An 11,546-nucleotide genomic window follows, 5' to 3' on the forward strand; every position below is an offset into this window, starting at 1 on the left:
TGATCGAAGAGTACCTAGCCTCTGTTGGAATAACCCACAACTTCTCAGCCCCAAGGACTCCGCAACAGAATGGAGTAGTAGAGAGGAAGAACAGGACGCTTGTTGAAGCTGCCAGAACGATGCTGAATGCCTCTGGGCTACCATTATCTTTTTGGGCAGAAGCTGGCTCTGCCGCCTGCTACACTCAAAACCGGTCCTTGGTGGTAAAGCGTTTTGAGAAGACCCCCTATCAACTTCTTCATAATAGAAGGCCGAACATAAAGTTCTTTCATGTGTTTGGTTGTAAATGCATCGTCCTAAATGACAGAGAGTCTGTGGGAAAGTTTGAGCCCAAGGGGGAAGATGCAATCTTTATTGGTTATGCGTGGGACACTACCGCATACAGAGCCTACATCCCCAGGACTCAAATAGTGGTTGTYAGCACAAACGTCAAATTTGATGATTMTTTTCAAGTGACAAAGGACAAGTTCACAGAAGTGTTGAAAATTCAAGGTGACAAATCTCCAAATGCTGCAATCACCCCAGAACTCGAGCAACTTTTTTGCAGAGTCGTACGAAGATGATACAGATCCAGAAAGATCCTATGCAGAAGTTGTCCATCCAAATCAAGCATCCAGAGCAAGTCCTTCCACGACATCCATCACAGAGGAAGCTCCCCTCCCTTTATCCTCTATGAACCCTTCTCCAGAAGCTTCTCCACCAGAAGCTACTCCTATAAATGAAAGTCCTCAAGTTTCATCCTCAAACGAAGTTCAAGAACCTGATCAAGACTCTGCATCTCCACCTCAACCTCAACCTCAAATTGCTCAAGAAACAGTGCCCTCTGCTCCACCACAGCATGTTACTAAGTGGACCCAAAGCCATCCCCAATCTCAAATCATTGGAGAACCTTCTGCCGGTGTAAAGACGCAAGCCACAGCGAATTTCTGCTTATTTACTTGTTATGTAAACGAAATTGAACCCAAAACAGTGGCAAAGGCTCTTGCAGACACCTTCTAAATGGCAAGCTCAAAGAAGAGGTATATGTCAAGCATTTGCAGCTCCTGTGGCCAGACTAGAAGCTATTCGTATTTTTCTAGCATTTGCAGCTCACAGAGGGTTCAAAGTATTCCAAATGGATGTCAAATCAGCCTTTCTAAATGGCAAGCTCAAAGAAGAGGTATATGTCAAGCAACCCCCAGGGTTCGAGAGTRATAAGTATCCAAACCAYGTCTACTTCTTRGACAAGGCTCTGTACGGTCTCAAGCAGGCTCCCAGAGCATGGTATGATCGCTTATCAMACTTTCTTACTACCAATGGGTTTCACAGAGGTACGACAGATATTACTTTATTTTATAAGAAAATTAATGACAATATCTTGCTCGTGCAAATTTACGTTGACGACATTATTTTGGTGCAACTAACGTTTTAATGTGCAAAGAATTTGAGGTCTTGATGCAGAATGAATTCGAAATGAGCATGATGAGAGAGCTAACCTTCTTCTTAGGTCTACAAGTCAAGCAATCATCCGAAGGCATATATATCAACCAATCCAAATATGTTCATGACCTCTTGAAGAAGTATAAGATGCTCGAAGCCTCTCCCATGAGGACCCCCATGGCTCCAGGCCAGAAGCTTAATAAGGACATTAATGGTCCACCTGTAGAGTGCAAGCTCTACAGATGAATAATAGGATCTCTCTTATATTTAACTGCTAGCTGGCCTGACATCATGTTTTCCACATGTATATGTGCCAGGTATCAAGCCAATCCTAAAGAGTCACATCTTAGTGCTGTTAATAGGATCTTGCGTTATTTAAAGAAGACACCAACTCTTGGACTATGGTACCCTCTGCATTTAAACATTGACCTAGTGGCGTATACGGATTCAGACTATGGTGGATGCCARATTGABAGAAAGAGCACCTCTGGGAGCTGCCAGTTTCTTGGAGGAAAACTAGTAAGTTGGTCGTCAAAGAAGCATAACTGTGTTTCAACTTCTACAGCAGAGGCTAAATACGTAGTCGCTGCAAGTTGTTGTTCACAAACTCTGTGGATGCATACCCAACTACGTGACTACGGCTACTCTGTCAACAAAATCCCCATTCTCTATGATTCAAAGAGTGCAATAGCTATATCAGCCAATCCAGTTCAACATTCTAAGACAAAGCATATCGACATAAGGTACCATTTCCTTAAACATCAAGTTGAAGAAGGTAATGTCGAGTTATACTTTGTWAAATCAGAATTTCAATTGGCTAACCTCTTTACTAAAGCCCTAGATGAGAAAAGGTTCAATTTCCTTGTAGAGAAAATAGGAATGACATGTCCAGAGTCCTAGTTGATGATTGTCTTACTTCTTTATTCTTTATTCTGTATATAGTTTTCTGTTAAATTTCATTTTGTATATAGTTTTCATTTCTTGAATAATCTTTCACTTGATTTTTAGTTAACAGGTTTAACCTAGCAGAGGCTTGCAAGGTTTAAGGGGGAGTTTGTGCTTTAAAAGATAAAACCTTTTGAAGAAGAAAAATGTTTTAATCACATAAATCTTTTCACATAACCTTTGTGACCGCTTGCAGAGGCTCTTTGAACGGATCTTCTGTCGACACTTTTTCTTAGGATTTTAAATGATTCTTGTTTCAAGGGGGAGCCATGGAAGCTGGCTCAGAGGGGGAGTTTTAAAATGAAAATCAAACCATAGAAGGTGCTAAAACTTTTGAAGTATCTTGTTCCCAGAGGTCAACTCATCAGAACCTCTGGCGCTTCTAACAGAGGCTCTGTGAGTCTAAGCTAAGCAAGTACTCATCTCTCTGTGGATTTTCAAACTGTTTAGGTAATAAAGGTGTAAGATTTATAAGATGACCCGACACATATCAGAGAGGCTCTGTTACCCTTAGGCCTCTGACAAAACTCTCTTAATAGTTCTTCTTTATTGATATGGTGCGCGTGGTTCTGTGGATAAGGGTTAGAACCAACACGCGCGTGTCAGAAAAGGGGCGTCATCAATCGTGCGTCTTCCCAACACGACGTGTCATACCTTTTGAGCTGTTTTAACCTAAAACCACTCATTACGACATTTCGTTAATAAAACGGTTCAATTTAAAATCCCTCCCTATATATACCCGTTTCCCCTCAAATCATAAACCTTTACCACTCTCAAATATTCTCCGGCAAACCTGCAACTCTAGAACTCTCAAGCAACCTGCAAAATGTTTTCCTCCCCAGCATCTGCACAATCCGTCAACGTCTATAGTGACAACGAAGTCACTCAAGCTCAAGCACTGACATCTCACGCCCTATCCTTTGTCCAAAACAGATACGAGAAGGTCGTGCGCGTCAAAAAACCCAACAACTACTTTTTTGCTCCTTCAACAACAGGTTTTCCTGATTTTACCATCCCTTTACTCGAAATACTAATCATCAACTCTTCTATGCCCTATCTGCTACCAGACCAACCCCTGAATCGTACATAACACAATTTTTCCTAAGCTCGTATATAACAACCTTGGACAATTCTGGACTGACCATTGTGGGATACGCCTCTCATCCTACAAATAAATCCTTGGTTCCATTGGAATTAAATATGGACAAACTTCAAACCGCCCTGCGTTTACCCACACTGGAGAATCTGAATTTGAATGCATATGCTGCTACCTCGACAGATGAGGAATTGATTGAATTCTTTGAATTCCACTCCTGTGCAACCCCAATCGTCAAATGGAGTCAGTTTAAGCGCAAAGGACTTCCCCCTATCTGGAACACCCTGTTCTCGATCATAAACTGCTGCCTAACAGGGAAGGTGGGAAGCCACGACCAGACGTCGCATGCCATGATGTCAATCGTCTACGAGATCTACTTCAACCTACCACTCGATTATGCTCAACTAATATTTGAGGACATGGTAGGTCTCATCAAGAAGAAATGCGTAATTCAACGGGGAGAAAAGACAAAGGTCAAGGCACAGAAGAAGGCCAAGGAAGACATGAACCAACCAAACCTCATTCTGCAATGCTTCCTTTGTCTAGTCTTTGGATATGTGATAGCAGCAAAGCTACCGTCTGTGGAGCCAAACGCCAGTCTGTACTCGCTTAAAGATTTCCATCCAACTGAGCATGAGCAAGGGTACAAAAGCCCAAGACCCTTATTTAGAGCCATGCTCAGGTATCTTAGCCATGAAGATAGAAAGGCCTATAGATGTGGATTCAGGCGACCAGAGCCGGTCCCTAAGACCCCACCACGAACAGGAGTCCCCCTAGGCGAGAAAATAGAAAAAATGAGGGTTGAGGGACGTATGGAGGAGCCCGCAGAGGCTGGTAAGATGAGTGAGGCAGTATCTAGAATCCCAAGTCCCCCACCCAAGAAGCAAAAGAAGACACAGAAGGGTGCCGACTATTCTGCAAAAAAGAAGGGGAAGAAGAGGCCTGCAGAAGAAGAAGGCCCAAGTAGCCCTCTGCCGAAGCCTAAAAAAAAGAAAACAAAGAAGGCCCAACCGACAGAGCCTGTGGTTACAGAGGCTCCTGTACAAGAGAGCCCGCAGAGGCTACTCCTACCAAGCGCAGAAGGTTATGCAAAGTCATTCAAGAGGAGTCCCCAACCGAACAAATCCAAGAGGTCCTCCTGAATTGTAGGATCGATTTCTCAGTTACTAGGTATGAAATACTTACATGAATGATCTGTTGACAGAGATAATGCAGCAGAAATGATTTAAATCAACTCAAGTAGAAAACAATAAGAACACAGATGAAGATTAATGAAGAACATAAGAGAAGGCTTCAAATGATTTTCAATTCAATGAAAATGTTGACAATTACAATACTGAAGCACACTGGAATACAAGGGCCTACGCTGCTATTTATACAAGCAAGTAACCGTTTTTCTGACATGATCTAAAGCAAATTAATCTAAGCCATTCGATCAAAATGAATTACAGACAAGAACTCGTGATAGGCACGAGCAGCTAAAAGACCTAAGAAAAACAGCTTAAAGATAATCTACACAGAAGACATTGCTGCAGACCCTCTGTGAGACAACACAGAGGCTCTGCTGGATATAACTTGGAGGCGCATTGACATAGAGGAAATCTTCCAGAACCTCTGTAAGACACGATAGAGGTTCTGTCACTTTAGACGTATGCTTGAGCATCTTCTGCTGTTGGTCCTCTGCGGTCTTCTGTGACGGATCATCTTCTGTCATCCCTTACAGTGTTACTTTTTCCATACTTTTACATTACATGAAATGAGAGCTAACAATCTCCCCCTAAGTATGAAAAAGTAAACTATGAAATTAAAGTGCAGAGACATGACTTGATTGAAAAATAAAAGACAAGAGGTGATAAACCATCATCCTCTAAAAGAATTACAATCAAAGGAATTACAATGTAAAAAATTACAATGTAAAGAATTAAAAAGTAAAGAATTACAAAACTTTAAATGACAAAAATTATGAAGTACAGGCCGGGTCCTGGAACAGAAGAGAGTCACACTTCAGACTCTAGGAAGTCGTCTACTGCTCCCAAGAAATCGGACTTGACAGTTCTGTAGACGTTGAAGATGAACTCTCTGAAGTTGATCTGAGATTTAATTGCTTCCAAGAGAGGAGACACTTCGCTAACCCTGTAATGTCTGTTATCCACCTCTGCCAATAAGCACTTGAAGATCCATTCCAAAGTCTTTATTGCATACTTGTGAGCTTCTGTGGGGTCAAAGAATCTTAGTAGCTCATCCTTGTCCAAATACACAAACCCAAAAACGGTATTGTGTAGAATGGTGTTTGGATAGTACTTAGATGCCCAACTTGGCCTGCTGTAAGGAGGAGTGATCTTTAGATTCTTCTGTGCTAGTCGCATGGCCAACTCAAAATCCTTCTGGCTATAGTACATCACTTGCACGCGCATAACTTCAATCAGCCTTCTAAGGGAAATTTGGTATGTTGACCTCCTCCCCATGTAGATATTAAGGATTTTGTGCATATAAATGAGATCATACACACAGAGGTTATGCAAATCAGCATCAATGAACGTGTAGATATTGCGGTCTTCTCTCCTTACAACATATTGTGAATACAGCACGACCTTCTTTAATAGAGTCCTTGGTGAAATTGACACCAAAGATGTGATCTTGTGGCGCGAGAAGACCTGCTCACGAGGCCTTGTTAACCTTGAGAAGTGGAATTTGGCATAGGCAGAGGGGATATCAGTGAGCTCTGGATCGTAGGGTGGCTCTGTGTCTGTTACAGAGTATTTCCAAGTGAGCCTTTCCTCTGGAGTGGTGACGGGCTCTGTGCGAACATTCATCATGGGAATCTTGCTCATAGATTCTTGAATTTTAGAGACCCGTCCCCCTTGTGTAGACTCTGGCATCTTCTTTTCTTCTTCTTCTTCCTCCAGGATAGGCCTCTGGGTTGATCACTCTGCAAGGATGGGCTTAACGGTTCCTTGCAGAGCATCGAACGTACCCGTGGAAGTTGTTTGTTGGACTTGTAGGACTTGGACTTTTGGGAAATTGGATGTTGTGGCCTCACCTTCTCTGTGGTGCATAGGGGCAGAGGCGCTCTGCCCCTCTTAGCCTGAGCCTCTGCAAGAGAATTCTTCAATACCTTGAGGAGCTCAGGGTCATCAGCATATTTTTCTTCATTAATTGGCTCTGGAGTACCTGTGCTCGATGAAGACCCTTTCTTTGAAGATTCTGCAGCTATGGCCTTTCCCTTGCCTGTAGGCTCTACAACCTTTTTCTTGCCTTTGTCAGCAGCTGTAGACTCTCCAATTTTTACAACTCTGGCAGGTGTTCTGGTAGATTTCTTCTTTGCTTCTAGGGCCTTGGCCTTCTTCTTTTCCTCCTTTTTCTCCCCATCATAACGATCATCATCACCCTTATGATCGTCATGGCTCTGGATGGCATCAGCCTTGCATGAAGTTAGGGGAGCCCTCCTCAAATGACGCAGAATCTTGGTGGCCGCCTGGTACATTTTCTCTATCACCTTCTCGGTACCCGCAGAGGCATTCATCACATCAAATTATGTGGCCCATTTAAGTTTGAAGACGGTGCTGAGGACTTCTGCACGAAGGAGGTCACCTTCCTTTACGAGCTTGGAGGTGCAGTCTCTGATGAGATCGTTGGATGTGAGTATCTCCATTTTAAGTGCTCCGAGATGGCCGATCACAGAATCCCCTAGGGCATCCACCATAGCGTCCAGTTCTCTGTGAGTAGCCAAGTGGTTGATGTTTGCCCTTGAGGTTGACGAGTCAATTCCATAGGTGACTGTAGAGGAGAACATCTCCTTGATTTCGTCTCTGAATGATGAGTAGTTAGTGTAGCCTGCAGAGACAAAATCAGCTGCAAAATTGGCAGCCATCTCTGTGAGTTCATCCTTGAGCATTTTTATGGTGGAGGGGTTGAGAGTCATTACTTGAAAGGCCTCTGTCAAATCGTCCTTCTTGATGACAGAGCTCTGAAGGGTTGCCAATGTATTCTTCAATTTTGTATTGGTGGCAGATACCTCCTTCAGAGCCTCTGTAAGCGTTGTCAGATCCTTTGGCTGCGAACGGGAGATGAACAAGCTTTACAACTCGTCTATCTTTTTGAACAACTCTATGGGAAAGACGTTTAGCTGCCCCTTTGTTACATAGTCATTCTGGGTACTCGGACCACCAACACATGGTGATCTTTTGGCCTCAGAGCGTGAGGCACCCTCAGCGGCTGGCATTTTGTACCCTGCTCGGGGACTTCCACCATATCCTCGAACGTCTCCTTGAGGAGAGCCTAACGGTGTTGTGTAGAGCCTAATCGAACATTTTGATCTAGTGGAGACAGAGGGTGTTCTAGACCCTCAGCCTCTATGAACCTCACCATTGCCTCTGAAGCACGTTCTAGTTGATCACTCTGTGAAAAGACAACAAATGTCTCTTGGTGTACTGTCGAGTCCTTGGGCGATTGGACTCTTATTGTAAAACCTTCACCCTTTTGAGAGGGTGAGGGAGTATGTTGTGGCTTCYCAGATGTGCGATCCACAGAGGACGAAAGAGTGTCCTCTGCAGCGGTAGGCTGGCTTGGGTTCGGCAAGTGCATGTCATCTTCAATAGAGGTTCCCTCTAGAACAGGGCCTCTAGATACGTGGGTTGCACTAGGATGTGGGCTAGGATGTGTGCCTTTGGCATCTTTTACACCCTCGTCGAACTCCTCTACCTCTTCTTCTTCTTCGTCATCTATGATGACCTCTGTCCCCAACTGAGATGGATCGATTGGTGCTCTGAACTCCTTCTGGATATTCGATAGAACATCCTGAATTTRTTCTGTTGGGGAGACGTTAAGTACCATTTTACGCAACCTTTTGCGTTTTGGAGTTGCTGCAGCTGCTGTGGGGCTTTCTTCTGCTATAGCCTCTGTGACCACAGGTTCTGTGATCACAGGCTCTTTTGGTTCAACCTTCTTTGTTTTTCTCTTTTTAGGCTTTGGCAAAGCTGCAGTTGGGCTCTCTTCCTCTGCGGGCCTCTTTTTCGCCTTCGACTTCTTCACAGAAGAGTCGGTACCCTTCTGTGTCTTGGTCTTCTTGCGAGGGGGTGATGGGATTCTAGTGGGATGCTCACTCACCTCACCAACCACTACTGGCTCCTCCGTTAGTCTCTCTACTCTCATTTTTTTGATCTCAATACCTAAGGGGACACCTATTCCTGGTGGGGTTACAGGGATCGGTTCTGATCGCCTGTTTGCACGTCTATAGGATTTTTTGTCATGGTGGCTCAAGTACCTGAGCATGGCCTTCGATAATGGTCTTGGGCTTCTGTAGCCATGCTCATGCTCTGTTGGTCTAAACTCTTTGAAAGGGTATAGCTTTGCGTTTGGCTCCACAGAGGGCAACCTTGCTACCAAAAGGTCTCCAAAAGCAAGTTCGGCTGGTTCATGTCCTCCTTGGCCTTTTTTTGGGGCTGAACCTTTGTCTTCTCTCCTCTCTGACTGGCGCATTTATTCTTGATGAGCCCAATCATGTCCTCAAAGATGAGTTGGGCGTAGTCYAGAGGGAGGTTGAAGTAAATCCCGTAGAGGATGGACATCATAGCGTGGGATGTTTGATCATGGCCACCTACCTTCCCTGTGAGGCAACAATTGATGATGGAGAAGAGTGTATTCCACAAAGGGGGTAGTCCCTTACGTCTAAACTGTGTCCTTTTGGTGATTGGCGTAGCATAGGAATGAAGTTCTAGGAATTGGATTAATTCCYCGTCTGTAGGAGTRGCGGCAAAAGCATTCAGATTAAGTTCTTGGAGAGTAGRTAAGTGAAGAGCAGTTCTTABGGTTTCYACATTCAGTTCCAGGGAGACAAGGGATTTATTCACAGGGTGAGAGGCGTAACCAACAATGGTTAGCCMTGAATTATCGAGGGTGGTTATATAGGCACTCAGTAGAAATTGAGTGATGTATGTTTCAGGAGTGGGTCGAGTAGCAGTCAAAGCGTAGTAGAGAGGGTGGTTTCTTAAGATTTCCATTAAAACGAAGGTATTTTCAGGGAAACCGAAGGGGACGAAGTAATAGTTATTGGGTTTTTTAACCAGTACGACCTTTTCATATTTGTTCTGCATGAAGGATAAGGCGTGCAAGGTTAGGGCTTGTGCTTGTGTTACCTCATTGTCGCTGGAGACATTTGCGGATTGGGCTGAGGCACTTGAGGAAGACATTGTTGCAGGTTTGCTTTGAGAGTTGCAGGTTGCAGGTTCGTTTGTGTATTTGAGAGATTATGAGAGCGTAAGGTTTTAATTTTGGGGGGAAGGAGGGTATTTATAGGTAAGGAATTTCGAAAAATTGAACCGTCTATAGTACGAAAGGTCGTGTAATGAGTAGTTTTGGGTGAAACGGTTCAAAAAGGTATGACACACCGTATTGGGAAGACGTGCAATTGATGACGTGCGCTTCTGTTTTCTGACACGCGCGTGTATGTTCTAACCCTCATCCACAGAACCACGCGCACCATATCAATAGACAAAAACTATTAAGAGAGTTTTGTCAGAGGCTTAAGGGTTACAAGCCTCTGTGATATGTGTCGGGCCTTCTTATTAGTGTTACACCTTTATACCTAAACGGTTTTTATAAAATCCACAGAGAGATGAGTATTTGCTCAGYTCAACTCACAGAGCCTCTGTTAGAAGCGCTTGAGGTTCTGATGAGATGACCTCTGAGAACAAGATACTTTAAGCGTTTTTGCACCTTCTATGGTTTTAAGTTTTGAAAAAAAAAACTCCCCCTCTGAGCCAGCTTCCTTGGCTCCCCCTTGAATAAAAACCATTTTAAAATCCTTAAGAAGAAGCGCCACAGAAGATCCGTTCAAAGAGCCTCTGTAAACAGTCACGGAGGTTCTGTAAAAAGAGTTCAGTGAACTAAAACATTTTATTCTTCTAGAGGTTTTGTCTTTTAAAACACAAACTCCCTCTTCAACCATGCAAGCCTCTGTGTGATTAAACCTGTCGACTAGAGAATCAAGCGAAATATTATTCAGGAAATTTAAAATATTTACAAAAAAATTAAATTTAGAAGAGAAAACTATAGACATAAAGAATAGAGAATTAAGACCACCACTACCTAAGACTCTGGACATGACATTCCTATTTTCTCCAAAAGGAAATTAAACTTTTCTCGTTTAGGGCTTTTATAAAGAGGTCAGCCAATTGAAAWTCAGATTTGACAAAATACAAYTCGACGTTACCTTCCTCAACTTGATGTTTAAGAAAATGATACCTTATGTCGATGTGTTTTGTCTTGGAGTGTTGAACAGGATTGGCTGATATTGCAATCGCACTATTTGAATCGCAGAGGATGGGGATTTTCTTGACAGAGTAGCCGTAGTCACGAAGTTGGGTCTGTATCCACAGAGCTTGCAAACAACAACTCGCAGCAGCCACATATTCGGCTTCTGCGGTGGAAGTTGAAACACAATTATGTTTCTTTGACGACCAACTCACCAATTTTCCTCCTAGGAACTGGCAGCTCCCAGAGGTGCTCTTTCTGTCAATCTGGCATCCACCATAATCTGAATCCGTGTACGCCACTAGGTCGATATTTGAATGCAGAGTGTACCAAAGTCCAAGTGTGGGTGTCTTTTTCAAATAGCGCAGGATCCTCTTCACTGCACAAAGATGAGATTCTTTTGGGTTWGCCTGATATCTAGCGCATAAACATGTAGAAAACATAATATCAGGCCTACTAGCAGTTAGATACAAGAGGGATCCTATTATTCCTCTGTAGAGTTTACACTCTACAGGTGTACCATTAAGGTCCTTATTTATCTTCTGGCCAGGGGCCATTGGAGTCCTCATGGGAGAGGCTTCGAGCATCTTGTACTTCTTCAAGAGGTCATGCACATATTTAGATTGATTGATAAATATGCCTTCGGCTGATTGCTTGACTTGTAGACCTAAGAAGAAGGTGAGCTCTCCCATCATGCTCATCTCAAACTCGTTCTGCATCAAAACTTCAAATTCTTTGCACATTGAAACGTTAGTTGCTCCGGAGATAATGTCGTCAACATAGATTTGTACAAGCAAAATATCATCATTCATTTTTGTATAAAATAAAGTGATAT

The 11,546-nt window shown here is 43.3% G+C and overlaps 1 protein-coding gene across 1 annotated transcript; it reads right to left on the reverse strand.

Annotated features, from left to right (window-relative positions):
• Nucleotides 1–10,569: 10,569 nt before the first annotated feature.
• Nucleotides 10,570–11,523, reverse strand: LOC112504114 (uncharacterized mitochondrial protein AtMg00810-like). Its single transcript, XM_025108071.1, has one exon. It carries the CDS (start codon nucleotides 11,521–11,523, stop codon nucleotides 10,570–10,572), a length of 954 nt encoding a protein of 317 aa, XP_024963839.1.
• Between the last annotated feature and the right edge of the window lie 23 nt (nucleotides 11,524–11,546).

Source organism: Cynara cardunculus, unplaced genomic scaffold (assembly GCF_001531365.2).
Source record: "Cynara cardunculus var. scolymus isolate 2C unplaced genomic scaffold, CcrdV1 Un_Scaffold_4660, whole genome shotgun sequence".
Taxonomy (NCBI): Eukaryota; Viridiplantae; Streptophyta; class Magnoliopsida; order Asterales; family Asteraceae; genus Cynara; species Cynara cardunculus.